Raw genomic sequence first — 22,003 nt, 5'->3', positions numbered from 1 at the left:
TTACACCAGGCTGGCTGACCCCCAAGATCTGCCTTTGTCTCTGCCTTCCCAGAGCTGGAATTACAAGTGCACCAGCATCTCCATTTTTGTTCCTTCTTTTTACATGGGTTCTGTGGATTGAATGTGGGTCCTCATGTCTACATGAGGCAAACTCTTTGCTTTGAGCTGTCTTCCCTCCCCTACTATTCCATTTCTATGAGAATAGGGTTGAAGCTTAGGTCTCATCATCCCCCAACCCCCACCCAAGACACCACTCAGAGCACTGTGTTATCTAGTTAGCTGTTTGTTGCTGTATTTGAACATAGATTCAGTTAAGGACACTTGGAAGCCTGTAATTAAAAAGGAGCATGCTGATGTTCGGAAAGGGATTGCATTAGCAGAACACAGGGAGGCAGCTAATAGCTCCACCTAGTGGGAGTATAGGCAAATGCCTGAGAGCTTCTTTCACATAAATTTCCCTAGTTTGGTTTTCTCTTGGGAGTACTGAGGCTTCATTTCAATTTTTACTTCCCTCTTGTCAGTCATCCCATGCTTTGATCCTTTTTAGTGAGATAGGCATGTTCCTGTAGATAATCTTAACTCCTGTTTTGTGGGGATATTATATGGACAGTAGTATGTATAAATAAAGCAATTTTTAGCTAAATGTGATAGAAGAGGTTTAGAAAACTTAGGCTAAGTTTAAGCAAAAGCTACTGCTTAGAACATACGGTGTAGCCAGGTATGCACACCTTTAATCCCTGCACTTGGGAGGCAGAGACAGAAAGGTCTCTAGGAATTCAAGGCCAACCTGGTCTACACAGCAAGAACTACATAATAGAGAAACCCCGTCTCAATAAAACAACAAATATAGGCCATAACTACAAGTTAATATTGAGGGGGCTGGAGAGATGGCTCAGCGGTTAAGAGCACTGAGAGACTGCTCTTCCAGAGGTCCTGAGTTCAATTCCTGGCAACCACGTGGTGACTCACAACCATCTGTAATGGGATCTGATGCCCTCTTGTGTGTCTGAAGACAGTGGCGGTGTGTGTACTCACATATATAAAATAAATAAATCTTTTTGGTTTAAGTTAAGATTGAGTGATCTGTAAAAATAAGTTTAGTTCTGTCAGAAGGTTACATTTAAGAGAAGTTGTTTAGAGTCCTTTTTTATGTAAACCAATGAGTTATCATTGGTTGGGGGGAACATGTTTTACATTTAAAATTGCAAAAAAAAAAAAAAACCAAGAAAAGTATGTTGGGGATAGTTCTGAAATTTTCAAGTTAATTATTTCTTAGAATTTAATTTTCTGAGATTTTAATGATACAGAATTTATAAAATTGCAACTTAGTAATTAAGCTGTATTTTTTTTGTTCTTTTTTTTTAAAATAGAGACATCTTTAAAATTCCCTCGATAGATATCATAGAAACAGGAAGTCTTACATTACTGTAAGAATATTTATTTACCAGCTAAGAACATACATTTATACATGATTATAACTTTAAAAAAAGTATATACTTTTAAGAATTTCATATGTAGGGGGCTGGAGAGATGGCTCAGCGGTTAGGAGCATCCGACTGCTCTTCCAGAGGTCCTGAGTTCGGTTCCCAGCAACCACATGGTGGCTCACAACCATCTATAGAGGGATCCGATGCCCTCTTCTGGTGTGTCTGAAGACAGCTACAGTACTTATATATATAATAAAATGAATGAATCTTAAAAAAAAAAAGAATTTCATATGTAAATACTAATATAGTGATTTTGTCTTAAAAAAGCTTTTTTTATTTATTACATATAAGTACACTGTAGCTGTCTTTAGGCACACAAGAAGAGGGTTTCAGATCTCTTTATAGATGGTTGTGAGCCACCATTGCTAGGATTTGAACTCAGAACCTCTGGAAGAACAGTCGGTGCTTTTTTTTTTTTTTTTTGGTTCTTTTTTTCGGAGCTGGGGACCGAACCCAGGGCCTTGCGCTTCCTAGGCAAGCGCTCTACCACTGAGCTAAATCCCCAACCCCTAGTCGGTGCTCTTAACCACTGAGCCATCTCTCCAGCTCCCTAAAAAAATGTTTTTAATGTGTATAGGTGTTTTGCCTGCAAGCGTGTCTTTGTACCATGCACTTGTTTGGTGCCTGTGTAGGTCAGAAGGTGTAGGATCCTCCTGGGACTAGACTTATTGATAGTTGTGACCCTCTGTGTGGGTTCTGGGAATTGAACCCAGATTCTCTGCAAGAATAAGTGCTCATGACTGATAAGCCATCCCTCCAGCCCTCATTTTGAAATGAGTGTGAGTAAAGCAAAATTAGTTATGTTCTATGCCAAGTTAAGAAATGGCCGTATTATATTGGAGTCACCAAGCTTTTTAAAATACTGACTGTTTATAACTTATATTGTCCTTACACAAACTATTACCCTACCCTAGTTTTAAAAATTATGAGTAAATATAACCCCTAATTATTATAAAATTTCATTGATTCAGAGTTTTTCTAAATTATTGGCTATGTTAGGTGAACATGTAATTTAAGTAGCCTTTGTAGGGAGGTTTACATCCAGACGTACATGCCATGGCATGTGTGTGGAAGTCAGAGGACAGTTCTTTGGAGTTGATTTCTCTTCTTCCACTCATTTAAGTAGTTAGTAAATTAATTTGAGACAGGGTCCTCCTATGTTGTGTAGTCCTGGCTAGTCTAGAACTTATGTTATAGTCTCCCACATGTTGGGATTATAGGCCAAATTCATGATGGGGGATGCACTATAAGAATGATGAATCTAATTTCTTCAGGAAAGAACATGCAAGAGTGACGGAAAATAATTGCAATACTAAGAGACATAAAATATACTAGCTAAGGAGAATTTGAAGGTTCAAGGCCAACCTGGGCAGCTTTACTGAGACCCTGTCTCGAAAGCTTTTAAAAACACATTGATGTAGTTCATTGGTAAAATGCACTTTGTATGTGGGAGACCCTGGATTTTACCACCAGCACCAGCACCAGCACCAGCACCACCACCACCACCACCACCACCACCAAAGAAAAAGTAACTGCATTTTAGTTTGGTTGATTTTTATTTTACCCAGTTATTCATGGGTATACATTTGAAAATATTGCTTAGTGTTACAGGTTTCATCAGGCTTTTAAGCTTCTGACCCTCAAAAAAATTGTAAGAATAAATTTGTGATTTCTAAAATTACTAGTGTGTTAGTTACAGCAGCAATACACTAAGTGCTAAACATGTTAATTTTTTTATGTTTGAACTTTGAGATAATTCTAAATCTATGTGTAATGTAAGAAACTTTAGACTTTACTGAAAGACTGAGTTCTTCTAGTGGTAATATCTGGCAGAATTATAGTACAATATCGCAACCCGAATATTAATGTTGACACAATCAACATACAGTATATTTCTTTTATAAACAAAAGAATCTGTCATGTTGCTGACTTGTAGCTGCTGTGATTTCTAAGTCCCTCAAAAGTCCGTGTGTTAAAGTCTTGCTTCCCAGCCCCTGGTGCTGTTGGGAAGAGGTGGGCTCTTTAAGTGCTGAAGCCTAGGGAGAGATCTTTGGGCCATTTTGAGGATGGAGGGAGGTTATGCCATTTTAGAGGCTTAGCTCCCTTCCTTTCTCTTTTGCTTCATAGCTAAAAAATGAGTGTCTCTATTCCTTCATGGCACCAATAGTAGCTAATTATGGACTGCTACTTTCAAAATTGTGAACCAAGATGTTTGAACTAAATATAAGTTATCTCAGGTTTTGTTTGTTTGTTTTTATTGGTCCGAGAAAGCTGACTAACAAAACCACTATACTCACAGTTCTCCTGTTCCCATTCTCCTAAAAAAAAACTATTTTTAATTTTATTAATTTTATGTGCATGGTGTTACTTGCACATATGTCTGTATGTCGGATCCTCTGGAGCTGGAGTGGCGAGTTGTCATGTAGGTGCTGGGAATTGAACCCAAGTACTTTGGAAGGGCAATCAGTGCTCTTAACTGCTGAGCTGTCTCTCCAGCCCCTTCCCATTCGCTCATTGCTTTGGTAATTACCCTCTAGTCACTAGTTCTAGTTCTGTAACATACCATTCTAAGAATTTTATGTAAATGGAGTCAGTCAGTAGTCATTATTATTGGCCTTTTTCCACTCCGTGTAATTCCCTTAGAACTTTGTGCAGGTTTTGTGTATCCGTCTTGCTCATTTTGGTATAGATTTTTACAGTTTTTTAAGTCAGTCATTTGTTAAAGGATATCTGTATGTATGACTCTTACTTTCTGAATATTGTATAAAAGCTTGGTACAAACTTTTTTTAAAAGATATATATATCTGAGTGCATTGTGGCTGTCTTCAGACACACCAGAAGAGGGCATCAGATCCCATCACAGATGGTTGGGGGCCATACAGAGGTGTTGAGTTTTGTGTGGCTAAGACTATGGTTTATCTCTATCTGTTCCCTGCAGGGCACATGGTAAAGCATGTGTATTTTGATATTTTGGGGGGGTGGCAGAGGATTCTATAAATGTTGATTTATTGTTTTCTCTTGGTTGAACATTAAACTAAAAATCACTTGTGTAGGTCTTTGCCTGCTTGAGATCCTCTAGCTGTGTTCTTTTCATTTTTTAGGCTTTGTTTATTTTCTGTGCTAAAGATTGAACCCAGAGCATATAGCTATTCTGCACATGATTGTTAAGTGTCAATTTTGGTAGAGAGAGAGGTTTCTAGTCTCTCTGCTGTTTTTAATGCCCCACTCTCTGTCCTGTTCTCCAGGTACAACACTTAGGAATTTCACTTGAACTTAACAAAAGGACAGTCCTCCCTAGTAGTACAAGTTCCCATCTAGTTAGAAACCTGGGACTATTTCCCCAAAGGACCAATACTCTGGTGTCAGTTATTTCATTAAATAACTTGCTCTAACATGATTTGCAGTGCTACTCCTCATAAAGCTCTTATATTTTTTAATGTTTTTATACAATAGAAGTTACTTAACTGACTTGCCTGATTAGGCCCCTGCATTTTTGTTAATGCAGGGTATAACTTGATACCTTTGGTACAGTTCTGTTCCCATGAATTAAATCTGCATATTGAAAGTTTCTTTTAAGAACCTTTATTTATTTTATAAACAAATAGTGCTAAAGAAGGTTATTTTATGAAAACTAAATTGATTGCTTTAGAAAGACTTACCAAAGAAAGTCACTAAAAATCACTTGCTTTTGAATTAGTTGGTCTGTGTGAAACCTTTAAGTGTTTTTTGGGGGAAGGAGGAATAGAAACATAGAAAGGAAATCACTTCAATGTTTAGATCACCAGTAGTTTGAAATACTCTACTTTTTAAAAGCCTAAACTAGAACTTTGTTGTACATTGGGGAAAAAAGACTTCTAGAGGTTAAGTGTATGCAGCGGTGCCGTAATTGTATTGGTTTTATATGTTTCTGCTTTAGTGTTGTCTTAAATTACTTCAGCATTTTTAAGTACATTGTGGTAACTGGGAACCTAACCTGTAACATGACCTAACTGAAAATAAGAGTAAAGGATGACCCAAATGCCTGAGATGATGAACAATCTTCCCATTACTAACTTAAGGACCTAGAGGTTCAGAGGATGACTTTTGCAGTATTTTGTTTTTTAAATCAGTTCTAGCTCATTTCCAAGCAACTGTCAAGATTCTTTTCCTTTCATTTAATTGGCCTTAAAAGTCCAATATGTGAATCTGATATCCTGATGGGGCTTTGATTAATCCAGTTACTTGAAGCTAAAGTCAGTCTCCCAAGTTGCATTGCTAAAAATAACAGTAGATTCTAATAGAAGGGTAATCCAAGTATGCTACAACAGGAGACATTAAATTCTGGAATATACAGTTTGTCAGTATTCAGATAATTATCTTTCCAAATATTCATTATTAATTTTACATGCTTTTCTAGAAAAAACTCAAAACAGTTGTCAAGTATCAAAATAAATTCTATTAAGTTTATAAAAATTAGTTGCGGGGTATGAGGGAGGAAAAAACCCTTATTCCAGTTCTTTAGGTATCTTTGAAAAATATCGGGGCTGGGGATTTAGCTCAGTGGTAGAGCACTTACCTAGGAAGCGCAAGGCCCTGGGTTCGGTCCCCAGCTCCGAAAAAAAGAACAAAAAAAAAAAAAGAAAAAAGAAAAATATCCCTGCTTCTAGTTTTCCAGTATTTCAGAAAGCTGGTTGCTCATTGTAATCAGTGTCTGTCTGTCTATCTCTGTGTGTCTGTCTGTCTCTGTGTGTCTGTCTGTCTCTATGTGTCTGTCCGAGGTTGACAACTGTGTGTCTTCCTCAATAGCTCTTTATATTTAAGAAAGGGTTTCTCATTGAACCTAGATGGACTGCTAGATGGGCTGGCAGCATGTTTAGGGCTACCTCCTGGGACGTGTGTGTGTGTGTGTGTGTGTGTGTGTGTGTGTGTGTGTGTGTGTGTGTGTGTCTAACTCTGGGATTACAGTTGTGTGCTGCTGTCTGGCGTTTTGATAGGTTCTGGGGCATTAGACTCTTCCTCCTGTTTGCAGAGCAAGCACATTGCCAATTGAGCCGTCTCCTCGGCCTTTATTTTAACTGACATCGTATCATGGCAGTAATGATTTACACTCTGTGCTGAGGTCTTTTCAGACAGTCGAGTTGCAGTAATACAAGTAACCTCCCCCCCACCCCCCACACGTTTTTCTGCTCATCTTTGTTTTTCTCATGGTTCTCAAACCCGTGGGGCCTTGTGCATTCTGGGCACGAATACTACCACTGACCTGCTACATCCTAGCTCATCAGTGTTTCTTACAGAGCATGTTGTTTCTTTTTCTTTCTTCTTTTTTAAAGCATCTTTGTTCACTTAAGTGATTCCCTTACAAAGCATAAAACAATGTGTGGCAGATTTTGAGGCTTTTGCAAATCCTTTGTATGTCTCTATCTTGTTGACATACTTGTGCAAAAGGAAGTTGGATTCTGAATTAAAGTTAATTTTCTGGATTAAAATTAAAATTCTAGATTAAAGTACTTACTTCATTGTTGAGAAAACAGACCTGGTATCAATGCCCAAGACAAAAGGCTGAATTGGCTTCCTTTGTGAGGCATATATATCTGCTTTTATGAAAGGAATCTCTCCGAAGAAAGCAGAATGAGATCAACTCTAAAATAGTTTCAAGACAGCCTTTGAAACTATTATTGCAACTATATGTTATTGAACTATTATTGAATAATAGTTGTAACTATTATTGAAACTATTTTTTCTTTTAAAATAATGTGTATAAGCCAGGCAGTGGTGGTTCACACCTTTAATCCTAGCACTCAGAAGGCAGAAGCAGGTAGATTGATGACATTGAAGCCAGCCCGGTCTACAGAGTGAGTTCCAGGATAGCCAGGGCTACACAGAGAAACCCTACCTCAAAATACAAAACAAACCAATAAAAAAAAAACAAACCAAAAATCCCACCAATCAATCTTTCAATCAATCAATATAATTTCTTCTTGATTTTAGTAGAGTTTTCCTGTAAAACTTTCTTTCTTTGGTGTTGATGTTATAGGAAGACTTGTTAATACTATTTTTCATACAGTTTCATCATTGTATTTTATTATCTTCAGATTTATTTATAAAGTTGTTTGTGTTACTATTAACTTTGACTGTTTTGCAGTACACAGTTGTAGCTCCCGGTATTTACATGTACTTTTTCTTTGTTTTATTGATTAATATCTCCAGAATTGTCATTTTAATTAGAGAGAGGACTGGAGCTTCACCTCCTGAGTGTTACACACTCTTCTACACTGGGCAATGGCTGGCAGCCCTGACTCTGAGCCATCTCCTTCATAAATTCTTTTGCCAGTTACATGAAAGTTGAAAATAATTTTTAAACCAGTTTATAAAGTAATGGGCTTCATTATTCCAATTTAAATATTTATTTATTTTTTTTTTTTTTTGGTTCTTTTTTTCGGAGCTGGGGACCGAACCCAGGGCCTTGCGCTAAATATTTATTTTATTTTTAATATTTTTAATTTATTTAGTGTGTGTATGACAGAGAAGAAGGAGGAAGAGGGGGGAGGAGAGAGGGAGAGGGAGGGGAGAGGAGAGGAGAGATGGAGTTACCAGGGGTTGTTAGTTACCTGAGGTGGGGAGTCTGAACCAAATCTCAGTTCTCCGGAAGACAGGAAATACTTTTAACAGCTGAGCCATTGCTCCTGCCCTTATTACTGAATTTTTCATACACACATATCAGTGTACTTGGTTCTCAGTCCAGAGAACAACATGAAAGGGGTTAGACTTTTGAGATATGAAATGTTGTCTAAGTTAGCCTCGGAGTTATGATGCTACTACCTTAGTCTCCAGTTGCTGAACTTACAGGCTAAAACTTTCTTTAAAGTTTTAGCTCATACTGATGGTATCTATGTGTTCCATATATGTTCTTTTGTTTAGAAGTAACACTTGACATGCCTGTTATATCTCACTAACAGTGTTATTTTATAACCTTGATGCTTTGTCTCCTTGATTGTTTAATTATTGAGATAAGTATGTTAAAAATAATCCCTCATAATAATGGATTTGTTATTTCTCCTGTAGTTAGACCACTATATTTAAATTTTGTACTATATAACTTATATGGGATAGAAAAGTATTCAGAAAGCATCTATGTTATTTGTTACATACAAGTTTGATTTTATCCACATTAAGAAAAATGTTCAGTTGTTTGTGTAGTGAATTTCATTGCTAATGGTGGTTTTAAATGTAAGTTAGTTTATATAATACTAAATAGGAACAAGTGCTTTTTAAAAATTAGTATTTGCCTGTTGGCATTTTTCATATCACTTTTAACTTTTTGATGTTCTTAGATGTTTTTCTTTTTATAGTATTGGGAATTGAACTCAAAGCTGTGCATATTCTAGGCATGTTCTCTACCACTAAACTACATGCAACCCCAGCCCCCGTCTCCTGTTTTGTATATTATTTTTGAGACAGGGCCTTACTCTGTAGCTCACTCTAGCTTCAAACTTAGTGTGTAGCCAAGGCTAGCCTCAAACTTATGAAAGTCCTCTGGCCTCAGCCTTTTGAGTGTTAGGCTTGCTGGTATGATTCATAATTTCTGGCCTCTTACATGTTTAGGCATGTCTTTTTGAACAAGCATGTAGACAGTTACACTCCAGCAACATTTAAACACATTGTCTATGTGTTACAGTGAGGCTGCTGAAACATGGCTGAAGAAGTGGTGGTGGTGGCCAAATTTGATTATGTGGCACAGCAGGAACAAGAGCTGGATATCAAGAAGAATGAGAGATTATGGCTCCTGGATGACTCTAAGTCCTGGTGGCGAGTTCGAAATTCCATGAATAAAACAGGTTTTGTCCCTTCTAACTATGTGGAAAGAAAAAATAGTGCTCGGAAAGCATCTATTGTTAAAAACCTGAAGGACACCTTAGGTAAGTGGTTTCCTATTGGAGGAAAAGCAACAGCTTTCATTTGAGATGGATTTTGGAACTTAGTTCTTTGAACACAATCCATATAGCAGTATGCAAAGTTGTTTTATCTAGACAATGTAAGTTGAATTCCTAACAGCTGTTTAAGAGGCAATGACGATCATGTTAGCTGTTTATATTAATCTAGGCCTGCATTCAAATGGTACTAATGAGCAGAACCAACTTTGACCTTCAGACACACCAGGGAAGGCATCGGATCCCATTACAGATGGTTGTGAGCCACCATGCGGTTGCTGGGAATTGAACTCAGGACCTCTGGAAGAGCAGTCAGTGCTCTTAACCACTGAGCCATCTCTCCAGCCCAACTTTGGCCTTCTTACAACAGCTCCTGTGGAGTTTCGATTTGCAAAAAATTTGCCACTAATTGAGAAAGGGAAAATGAATGAGATTCGCAATTGATTCTAGGCTTCCTGGTAATTTATGTTACATGGCACATTACTGAACTTTATTGACATGTTAATGAATTTCCCTTAAAAAGCAAATCATTTTACTTTATTCTGACGGAAGAGTTCTACACCATTGGGCTATTGCTGTATATTTGCATCTGTAGGACTGGTCGCGTTTCTGTTAACTTCTGTCTTACCCCAACTCTGTATGTTTGGTTCAGCTGTTTGCTGGCCTTTATTAAGGCCAGAGATGGGGAACCCACTTTACCCTGGCCTTGGTTAAACTGAAGGAAGGAAGTATGTAGGGTGAAGACTGACCTCCTCCCTTTTCTTAATTTAACTTTCCTTAATGGACAGGAAGGAATTGGGAGGGACAGAAATTTAACTTTGGTGTTCAAGGAGACAGATGTGCTATTGCTTAATAACTCTTTGCCTGTTTGTAAAAAAGGAGGAAAATGGTTTTTTGTGTACAGTTTAGGACTAAATGTAGCATGACTAGCATATTATTAAATAGTATTTAAAATTTTTGATACACAATTAATACTCTAGTATTTTGATAATTATTGGCAATATAAGGTAAATGTTTCTTCTTTTAAATTATTCTAAGCTGCAAAAGCTAAAATATAGTACTAAGAACTTCCTGAAGTATTGGATTTTCAGTTTCTACACGAAGACATTTCTGGTATACTTAACATATTTTAATATCTGCAGTTAACATGGAATTTGACACACCAGTTAACTTCTTACCTCTTAATTTTGGGAAACATCAGTCAACTGTACTTATTACAGTTATAGTTGTCTGCATTTCCCAGAGTTTGGAAATTAAATTAGTGGTCACATCTAAATGATATGAATCTAGGTTTTGTATCAAATATCTAACTTTCCCCCGTTCCTAGGATTTCTGTACCACATTTTGATACCTTAAATCTCATATAATTTAATGAATTTGTTTTACAATGGCTGTGCTAGTAGAGACATTGTTTGGAAGTCAAGGAAAAGGAGGAAGTGTAGGAAATGAAGAATGTATGTATTCATTTTTAACTATTAAAAACGTACTAGCTTTAATATTTTCTGTTACAATGAGTGGATTATAACTCATGTTTTTGCTGCTGCCATGAGTTATTTGTTCCACGGGTTATGGCTTACAGGGAAACAGTATTGGAAAAGAGAAGCCTCAGTTTTGAAAACTTTTCTATTGCTTGGGTGTGGGCCAGGTCACATGGATTGGGTGTGGGAAGTTTCAGTGTTACAGAACAGACCAGGAAGCTCACTGAAAATTATCCCGGAGCTGTGTCAACAAACTTTGAAAAGAGAACACAGAATTTTTATTCAAAATGGATTGGTTAAACATCTTTAAAGACTTTTTCAGTAAGTTATTTTGTTTATTAAGTCTGTAGTTTTCTTGTTACAGATTTTGAATTGGATTTTATTGTTTTGTGAATTAAGAGGGAAATTTTATGGAAAGAACTCAGTGGGTTTATGTAAGCTGGTACTTCATGCTGTTTGTGTAATATAAGGTAGATGGCTGGTGATATTTTCACTAGTTGTTTGATCTGGTAAATGATTTAAAAGTGTTTCATTGTGAATGCGTAACAAGTAGACAGAGGATATACAAGATTTAGATGTGAAGTAGAGAGTTGGAGTTCAGTAGCTCAACCTCGCACAGGCATTGTCAGTTGTGAGCAATTCTTTACTTTCACCCTCTGAAGTAACACCATGGGGTTTTTTGTTTGTTTGATTTTGGTTTGGTTGTTTTTTTTGGTTGTTTTGTTTACTAGATTTTGCTTATGCTTTGTTGGAATAATGTCAAGATAACATTTAATAAGAGCACTAGTAAACTACAAGTATTGATTTATAAGTAAAATACTATGCTAACCTGGCTCTGCTGGTGGCATACTATGATAATTTTGCACTTGATTGTATCTCTTTGAATATTTGCTAAGTGTCATTACAAAAGTGAAGAGAGAAATTATTCTAGAAGTCTCTTATATACAAGAAGCCTAAGAAGAAAACAGTAATCTAGCGAGAGATTCCAAAAGAAAGGGCAAAGCAAAGGAGTAAGCACTGTTGGAAGAGAATGTGGTCATTGTAATGCGTGGGCTCTTTTGTTTCCTTGTTAGCTTTGATGACTGACTGATTCCTGCATTCTTTCTTCTAACTCCTATTTACTTTTTAGAGAACAAACACATTTTTAGATCTTTGGGATGCCAGGTTTTTTTGGTTTTTGTTTTTTTTTTAAGAATTATTTTATTATAGTTTATGTATATGAGTACACTATAGCTGTCTTCAGACACACCAGAAGAGGGCATCAGACCCATTACAGATGGTTGTGAGCCACCATGTGGTTGCTGGGAGTTGAACGCAGGACCTTTGGAAGAGCAGTCAGTGCTCTTAACCACTGAGCCATCTCTCCAGCCCAAGAGATCCAGTTTTTTAAAGCTAATTTTCTTCTACACATTGTGTGTATGTGTGTGTACATGCCTTTGCGCATGTGGGTACACGTTATAGAGGCCAGAGGCTAACCTTAGGTGCCATCCTCAGGAACACCATCCTCCTCTTTCCAGGGAGACATGTTCTCTCATTGGTCTGGAGCGCATAATTGAGCTGCATTGGCTAGCCAATGTTCCTCAGCAGTCTGTCTCTGCCTCCTCAGCTCAGGATCATAAAACCAAGTTAGCACACTTGGCATTTTTTACCTGGGTTCTGGGTAAAAAATGAAGTTCTTGTGCTCATGGTGCAAGTGTGTTCCCAACTGAGGCTTCCCCTCAGCTCTTTATTCATTAATTTATGAACATACTTTTATAGAGAATCTAATGCAAGCTGTATAAAAATCCGCCCAATGTTTTGGCAAGATGGTTCAGTCCTTGTCATCAAGCCTGACAACCCATATGATCCCTAGAACTACATGGTAGAAGGGAAGAGCAGATTCCTACACATTGTTCTTACATCAGCATATTCATGTTCACATACATGCACATACACATACTATAATAAATGAACAAATAATGTAATAAAATCATTTTTTAAGATTTGTATGACATATTAACTCTTGTAGAATCTGGTAGGGAGTTAGATGTAGTAATTATCTGTTAATAATGTAGGTAGGTTTCTATCTAGGTATGGTCATACGTTGGTTTTTTGTTTTTTGTTTTTTGTTTTTTTTCTTGTTTGTTTGTTTTTCTGAGACAGGTTTACTCAGTGTGGCCCTGGATGTCCTAGAACTTCCTTTGTAGACCAGGCTGACCTCAAACTCACAGAGATCTGCCTGTCTCTGCCTCCCAAGTACTGGGATTAAAGGCATGTACTACCATGCCTGGCATGAGTGGTAATCATTAATAAACCAGAAATGATATTAAAAGATGGCATGCATATAAAGCATATGTTATTGGACATTGACTCAGTATATCAGTTTATAAATAGAATGACAAAGCTGTTCTCTTACTGGGTCTTAGGAACTTTACAGTTATAATCCTAACTGTATCTAGTCCAAGGGCTAAGATTTTAGTTTTGTAAGCAAAATATTACTTTCCTCAATCCCTATAATACCGATGTTTATTCTGCCAGGAAACTTGTCAGAGTAGAGACAGGTTAGTCATTCACCTGATTTCTGAATGGACTTGAAAAACAGAGAAAACAGGATTATATGTTCTTCATTAATAGCCAAGATACTTTGAAAATATTACATATTTTCATAATTTATGATGTAGATAGATGAACAGATGAAGTAAAAAATAGTCTGTAATGAGTAGAATAGTATATATTTGTATTTACAATAAATTAGTTCTACCCTCAGTTAAACTATGTATAAGCCTCGTAGTCTTAATATACAGCTATAAATTTTTTTTAATTTCCTTTTTGGGAAAAATCAACAGTTGGGCAAGACTAGATGATCCTAGAAAGTACCTTCAAGCTCTAGAAGTCTTACAGTCTTGGCATATACATAAATGGCTGTGTGTGTGTCATGGGGATTGGGGGAAGTCCACAGGAGAAGCAGGTTTTGGAGAAATGAGGACATAAGCGCAGATGATAATTCAGTGAGGAATTGGAAGCAGCAGTACTTTCTCAGAACCCATTCTGTTGAGCATTTACTTAGCTATTGAAAGAAAGCTGTTATTGGAAGCAAAACCTAATAAAAATTTGATGAAAATCAGCCTGGGAATGGCTGACACCAAGGAAAAATTTAGTAAGAGCTGCCATGGTTGTGTAAGTGCAAAAATCTATGGTGGTCTTGATTCAAGTCTTGTCTGCAGCAGCTTCCTTACATATATTCTGGACAGTTAAACATGGCAGTTTGTCCACTTGGTATCTGATGCTTTCAGACTCTGACATTAAGCTTATTAGGGATTTGAAAGCAGTTTATATAAGGAAGAGTTATTGGTACAAAGATTTGCTTGAGAAAGAAGAACACTATCATATAGAGATTGGGGTAAAAATTTTTTTTCTTAAGGTTTCACTTTGTAGACCAGGTTGGCCTCAAATTTAGAAATCTGCCACTTCTGCCTCTGGAGTACTGAAATTAAAGTTTACCGCCATATTCAGCTGGTTCCAAAAAGCTTTTGAGCAACTTATAATGCATTATTCTTGTTTAAAACATTGCTATAAGGGGTTAGAGAAATGGCTCAGTGGATGAGACCACTGACTGCTCTTCCAGATCTGGGTCCTGGATTCCATTCTTAGCACCCACATGGTGGCTCACAGCCTTTCATAACTGGTTCCATGGGGTCCGCTATCTCCTTGTATGCAGGCGTACACGTAGACAAAACCCACATATACATTAAATAAGTAAGTAGTCCTTAGCCAGATAAGGTAGTACAGACCTAAGAGTTCTAGAACAGTCAGAGCTACATAGGGAGAGCCTGTAGCCCGAGACACACACACACACACACACACACACACACACACACACACACACACACACACACACACAATTTCTAGAGAAGACCAAATAGAAATGAGAGACAAAAGCTATCCATTTTTTAAGGTAACAACAACAACTATGGCTGCTTCAGAGTTATCTCCTCATTAGTGTTTACATGTGACTCTTTCCCTTCCAACCCTGGCTAGGTCTGGCCAACCTGTCATGGTGAAAAAGATTTATTTAATTCTGAAAAATACCAGAAAAACTGATAGCTGCTACCTACTGAGTGCCTACTATGTGCTGTGTATTATCCTAAGCACTAATATATGCACTTTTAAAAAAAACTCTTGGGGTTGGGGATTTAGTTCAGTGGTAGAACGCTTGCCTAGCAAGCGCAAGGCCCTGGGTTCAGTCCCCAGCTCCGAAAAAAAGAAAAAACAAAAAACTCTTTACATGTCAACATTTCGAAGCTTAAAAATTAAATAACTTGATTAAATTAAAGAAGTTAACAAGGGACAATATAAATTTAAGTCTTTTTATTAAGTTTTCATAATATATCCTTTAAGAGATGATCAAAACAAGAGTAGCAATGGAATAAAATAATTTGGAAATAAAAGACTAATTGAAATTAGGATGATTGTGGTCAACTAAATGCTAGATCAAAATGTGCTATGAATGTAGTGGGGGTTTTGTTTGTTTTTAAAACAAACAGGGTCTCACTGTGTTGCCAATCCCTTGGAATCCCTTGGTTCGTTCAATCACTAATACATGAGACTATGACATGAGCTTTGTGTGTCAGCTTTGAGTCCCAGAACTTACAGGCTGGGTCTTTAGGCAGCGACCAGCTTACTAGGGCAAAGCCTTCCTGAGTTGGATTAGTGCCATCGTGTGACACAGTTACAAGCTTTTTTGTCTTTACTAAAATGTGAGTCCTGAACTATAAGAAATAAAACCACCAAATGTAGTCTTTAGCCTAGACTCCCAGCTTCCAGAACTATGAGAGGCAAATTTTGGTTAACTGTAAGCTACGTGGCTTACGTAACAAGCAGCCTGAGCAAAGAAAGACAGGAGGGATTTTGGAAAAAATAGTAATATAGATTCTGAAGGAAATGTAAAAGAAAGGATCTAATTGTTAATAAGTATCACATACATGATTGAATGACTTAATACTTTAAAATAATTTTGTAAAATTTTTATATCAACCTTTGTTGATAGCAGATTGTAATATAAACAAAGTTGTAAAGGAGAATAATATAGCCTACTAGTTACACATACATTTGTTTACAAAAATGTATTACTATCATTGTGTGTGCACGCCATGCGTGTGCACATGTTCGTGCACACGACAGCAAGGAAATGTAGGTTAGGAGACAACCTATGGATGTTTGTTTTCCCATTCCATCATGTGCGATCAGGCATGGGGTTTGTTCTTTTTTCTGATAAAGATTAATAGAACATTTAATATAGGGGAGGCACTAGGGATGGAGAGAGAGTGGGGAAAAGCATATGCTTGGCCTTAAGGAAGCAAATAGGAGCACACAGTATTAGCATTAGGGTAAAACTATAGAACTTTGTAATAGAAAAGGAGAAACACATAAACTCTGAGGGAGAGGGAAGGAAATCTTCAGTGAGTAACTACATATCTGTGCCAAGTTTTGAAGACTAAGGTGGGAGTGTTCCAGTGATTATGAGACTTTGTTCTGGCTGTGGTGTGTTAGAGCGGCAGTGTGCCAGGAGGAGGGTGTTACTGAGGACAGAGATGTGGAGGCTTCTAGTTTATAGACACTACATGCCGTGTCCTCACAGTACTGCTAGTCTCTTACGATTAGTGCAGATTGTTTTTAATGTGCTCTCACTTGACATATTAGTTGTTAGTTTTTCCAGAAATCTTTATTCTTTATTTTCTGATTATATGTAATCAGAATGTATATATATAATCGGAATATCTATAACTAGTTGTGACATTTTCTTTAGAATTAAAAGTCATTTGGAGGCTAGTCTTTATTTTCAGTTAAAAGTTTAAAATATTTTATTTCACTGTACTGTTTATATGTCTGCTCCATATACAGTTTTTGATGGTGTACATGCAAAAAGATTAATGAAACACGAACACTTATCATTGAAAGGTATGCTTTATATTTGGCTTAAATACAAAATAAAGCAAAAACTCAGGGGGAAAAACAAACTATTATGTAGTTCCTTGAGAAGATCCTGGAATGTTTTAACAAGAAGTGCTTGAATGTCCTTGGGGTGGGAATGGGAAATGCATTTTACCATAGGTAACTATCACCGATGAGGAAGGACTTGTTTTGCTATTTCTTCCTTTATGCCCAGTCCCCCATCTTCCTTCCTATATTACCGCTTCCTTTGTGTTTCATTTCTTATTTAAATAGTTGATTCATTTGTATACAGCTAATTACAAAATCTAGGTTAATAAACTAAGATATCAAAGTGTGGGATTACTGAAGTATTTGTACTTCAGTACTTTCTTTCATAGTTGTAGCTATGAAAGAAAGAAACCATATTAACATTTAAGAGAAAATTCAACATGGCAACTTTATTATTATGCAATTATTTTTTGGCTTTGGCAGGAGAGAAAGATACTTAATAGTATATTTGGTTTGGTTATAGAAGAACTTAACTTGTATTTTATCTCCCAAAAGATGATTCCATCATGCCACAGTCTGCTTGCTCCATTTAGAAGCCTGGTTGAGGTAAGTGTATCAAGTTGAAGCTATAGTCTTACAGCCTCCTCTTTATTCAAACAGGCATTGGAAAAGTGAAAAGAAAACCCAGTGTTCCAGATACGGCATCTCCTGCTGATGATAGCTTTGTTGATCCAGGAGAACGTCTCTATGACCTCAACATGCCTGCTTTTGTGAAGTTTAACTACATGGCTGAGAGAGAGGATGAATTGTCATTGATAAAAGGGACCAAGGTGATAGTCATGGAGAAATGCAGTGACGGATGGTGGCGTGGCAGCTACAATGGACAAATTGGATGGTTCCCTTCAAACTATGTAACTGAAGAAGGTGACAGTCCTTTGGGTGACCATGTAGGTTCTCTGTCAGAGAAGTTAGCAGCAGTTGTCAATAACCTAAATACAGGTCAAGTATTGCACGTTGTACAGGCTCTTTACCCGTTCAGCTCATCCAATGATGAAGAACTCAATTTTGAGAAAGGTGATGTAATGGATGTTATTGAAAAGCCGGAAAATGACCCAGAATGGTGGAAATGCAGGAAAATCAATGGCATGGTTGGCCTGGTGCCAAAAAACTATGTTACCGTCATGCAGAATAATCCGCTAACCTCAGGTTTGGAACCATCGCCTCCACAGTGTGATTACATTAGGCCTTCACTCACGGGGAAGTTTGCTGGCAATCCTTGGTATTATGGCAAAGTCACCAGGCACCAGGCAGAGATGGCATTGAATGAAAGAGGGCATGAAGGAGACTTCCTCATTCGCGACAGTGAGTCTTCGGTAAGTGATTTTCAAAGGAAAGTGAAAATAGAGTTCCGTGCATTCATAAATAAGGTCGGAAAGGTTGAGTGGCCGGCTTCCTTCAGCCTGAGGTAGCCAGGGGACACGATCACACTCTTCTTTCCAGTGTACCTGTTTTGAATAAGATAACTGAGCAGTGAATATCTTGTTTTAATAGACTTTGTTCAGTTGCTTTAAATTTGCATTTCTGGAATAGTTCTGTTCATTAAACTTAAAAATGGAGCAACTGAATGTTTCTTTATAAATTAGTTGTTTGCTTAAAATATCTTTTTTAAAAAAAAATAAAACAGTGATTCACTATTGTAACCCTGGCTGCCCTGAAACTCACTGTGTAGGTAGACCAGGGTGCCTTGAAATCACAGATATACCTTACTTGACCAAAAATAGTTTTTATTCACCTCAACAACCTACTTAGCATCATTTAAAATATACTTGCAATAAAAGGTAAATTACATTGCAGTAACAGCTAGACAGTAGCCATACAAATTGAACCATGACATCACTAATAATCTCTTAAAAGTGTTCCTTTGAATGCTAAAATTTGATGGTTATTTTTTTTTTAAAGTTTTTCCTGATAAATGATGTCACTACTTATCAAATCATGGCTAATACTGGCTTTTTGTGAATGCATTATACAAACAGTTTAAAGAAAGTGGTGTGTGTATGAGACTGAGATGAATTGAACCTTCTGATGCGGAATTGGGAGAAATGGGCCTTTAACCTGTCAGGAGGCAGAGAGTTGCTAACAGATGGGATAGAGGAGTCCATTTTTATTAAAATCCTGATGGTCAGCAGCACACAGACCGTTCAAAAGTCACTGTTCTCGATTGACATTGTTCAGAAATATTAGGTTTAAAACGACAGCTGCAACTGCCTCCACCTGATTAAGAAGGAAAGAAAGTTAAGTACAGGATGCTGGTTTTCTTGTGGCTTGAGTATAAATACCAGCTGAAATATGTGATTATTTTCAGTAGTGTTATTTTTCAGCTAGAGATCGTGAACGTGTATTTTTGTTTAGCCTTACACAATTAAATTTTTTTTCTAATTCATTGCCAATATTTAAATAGGGAAGGATTTATAAAAATCCAGACTTTGGGGCTAAAGAAATGGCTCAGCAATGAGAAGTGCTTACAGTTCTTCCGGGGGACCCATAGTACCCAGCACTGTGTCAGGTGTCTTACTGTCACCTGTAGCTGCAGCTCTTAGGGGATCTGATGGCTTCTTGAACATCTTGCACTAGTGTACATATATATATATACCCACGTATAGACATACAAACATATGCAAAATCTGTAAAGTAATAAAAACTTCTTTTAAAAATGTGGACTTCAGATTTCCCTTTAAAATTGAAAGACCACGTTGGAGAGAGGACTCAGGGTTAGGAGTACTGTTCTTTTGCTTTTTCAAAGAAACCAGTTTTGATTCCCAGCAACTCAAACCATTTGTAACTCCAGTTCTAGGGGATCCAGTACCCAATTCTGGCCTCCACAGACACTGCTCACATGTGATATAGAAACATGTATGCAGGCGAAACACTCACCCATAAATAAAGGTGTTAAAAAAACTGTTCACGTGCAGTCAGTTCTTGCAAAGCAGCAATCACAGGTGAACAGTAAGTGTTCTTTAGGCTGGCCACACCCTCTTTCCTCCTCTGCCTTTCTTACATTTAACTTTTGGCCCTTGTAGGAATTTGTGTTTGTTACCTTTTATTAAAAGTTTAGTTGAATTCCTATTTGTCCATTATTTTTGAAAATTCAGCATACTATATAAGTCAGTTACTGTTCACTCTGAACTGAGAAGGGGATGGAGTGGAAGTCTGAGATTTTCTAATGTTTTCTCTTGTGCCTCTGAAAACTCCTTTCTGTGTTTACTACTCTATGGGTACTGTGGGTGACTGTTAGGAGATGCTAGCACCCTGTCACCAGGTAATGGATCCTAGGCGTGCTCTTTGAGGCTTGTTTTCCTCATTTATAAAAAGGGCTTATTTGGAGAAATAAAGGAGAGATATAAATAATTTAGCATAAATGCTCAGATTTACACAGTTATGTTTTATTTTATGTCCTGATACATGACTTTCAAATGTTTACTTCCCCTTTCCCCTTTCTGTTTTAGCCAAATGATTTCTCAGTATCACTAAAAGCACAAGGGAAAAACAAGCATTTTAAAGTCCAGCTGAAAGAGACTGTCTACTGCATTGGGCAGCGGAAATTCAGCACCATGGAGGAACTTGTAGAACATTACAAAAAGGCACCGATCTTTACAAGTGAACAAGGAGAGAAATTGTATCTCGTCAAGCATTTGTCTTGATACTGCTCGTCAGCAATGACTGCTACACACTTTAACTCGTCACGCAGCGGAAGACTGAGAAAGTGTTGGGCCAGTTGTGCTTGCTGGGAAAGTGCTGTTTCTAACTGTATGAGAACTGACTGTACAATACATGAGTATTTTGTTATGACTCAGCCCATACATACATATTGCATAGGCAGTGCATCTCGTGTAGAAGAGGTCTTTATTCTTGGTCTTCTGTCTTACTGTTTTCTTTGCTGTTTTTCTCTTTCCTTCCAACAATTAAGGTTTTGTATTCTGAAAACAAATAATTTGGTTCAAAATCTTTATATGGAAGAATCCTTTTATTGCTGTTTCTTTATTTCCTCGTAAAGCTATCCTGTTTCCCCACAGTCCCTCTTCATATAAAATTATATCTATATGGCATATGATAAAGGACATTTCTTGTAAAGTGTTAATCTTTTCTGTGACTAAATAGCAATAATAAACAGAAAATAAGACATTATTTTTAGATATTGTATCTGTCACAAGCCATTGTAAATATCAAGTTTGTTGTCTGTGCCTTAATTTTAAAAAATCCATTTATTGTATCCAAAAGAGACCAGATAATCTGTTAGAAAATAGAATTTATAGCTATTTAAACAAAAATTTAAGAATTTAGGAAGTGTTTCCTCTCCCCTGCCCCCCTCACTTGGTTATTCAAGAGAACAAAGCAGTTTGGGCTGTTGATTCTTGAATGTTTCTAATGTTCCTTGACCAAACTTTGTTCCATGAGATCATGCCATATTTATGCCACTGTGAAATAAGTCATGGCCAAGTTTGGGGAATATAGTCGACAATGAGATGCGTAATTTTTTTTCCTCTCTAAACATCACTAATTCTGCATGGCAGTAACTTAAAGTTTTCAACTTTTCACCATCCTGATCCAATATCTGATCAGATTTACTGAAATAATTTTTTTTGACACTATTGCATATTGAGCCCAAGGATTCACACATGGAAAGCAGGTGTTCTGTATTAGTGAGTTCTCTGGTCCCTCCTTTTAGTTCTTTAACTGGGACACACACTGAAATGATGTGCTATGGTCAGGTAAACTGTATTATCTAATTTTTTGTTTGCCATCTAGTACTTTGTGTGTGTGAATGAGAAGCTAAAGCATTGAGTCTTCTTCATTCTGAAATTTTTAAGCAAAGTAACAAAAACTTCAATTCCACATAAGTACAAGAACATTGCTGCTTTTTGCTATTTTAAACACTTTACCAAAATTATAGCTCGTGAAAATCAAACTTTGTAGTTTGACTTTTTCCTACATTGTAGTATCTTAAAACTTTTCATTTAAATCTTAAAATCATTTGGAGGCTGATGTTGCCACTGGGTGGCAGCCCTGGCCTCTCCCACTAAGAAGTCAACAGATGTGATTAAAGCACTGATGTATGAATTTCAGTCTTTAAACACCTGCTTTGAAAGCTTTTTAATTTACATTTGTCTTTGAGTACTCTTTGTGTAAGGTAAATGGTGGTAGATTATTAATC

The 22,003-nt window shown here is 37.0% G+C and overlaps 1 protein-coding gene across 5 annotated transcripts in view; it reads left to right on the top strand.

Moving 5' to 3' along the window:
• Nck1 (NCK adaptor protein 1) overlaps positions 1-20,976 on the top strand; it is a 54,430-nt gene extending 33,454 nt beyond the window's left edge. For 4 of the 5 annotated variants that reach the window (NM_001106851.2, XM_087561297.1, XM_087561299.1 and 1 more), the window contains exons 2-4: positions 9,142-9,382; positions 17,452-18,164; positions 20,298-20,976. In NM_001106851.2, coding sequence (NP_001100321.1) covers positions 9,157-9,382; positions 17,452-18,164; positions 20,298-20,492 — 1,134 coding nt within the window. In that variant the 5' untranslated portion in view covers positions 9,142-9,156 and the 3' untranslated portion in view covers positions 20,493-20,976. Of the gene's footprint in view, positions 1-9,141; positions 11,194-17,451; positions 18,165-20,297 lie in introns of all 5 variants that reach the window. The other variant, XM_087561301.1, reaches the window with a different exon arrangement.
• Positions 20,977-22,003: the final 1,027 nt, after the last annotated feature.

This window comes from Rattus norvegicus, chromosome 8 (genome assembly GCF_021556685.1).
Source record: "Rattus norvegicus strain SHRSP/BbbUtx chromosome 8, alternate assembly SHRSP_T2T, whole genome shotgun sequence".
In the NCBI taxonomy this organism is placed as follows: domain Eukaryota; kingdom Metazoa; phylum Chordata; class Mammalia; order Rodentia; family Muridae; genus Rattus; species Rattus norvegicus.
Note: the sequence above shows the minus strand (reverse complement) of the source record. Positions and strands in the feature narration are given on the sequence as shown.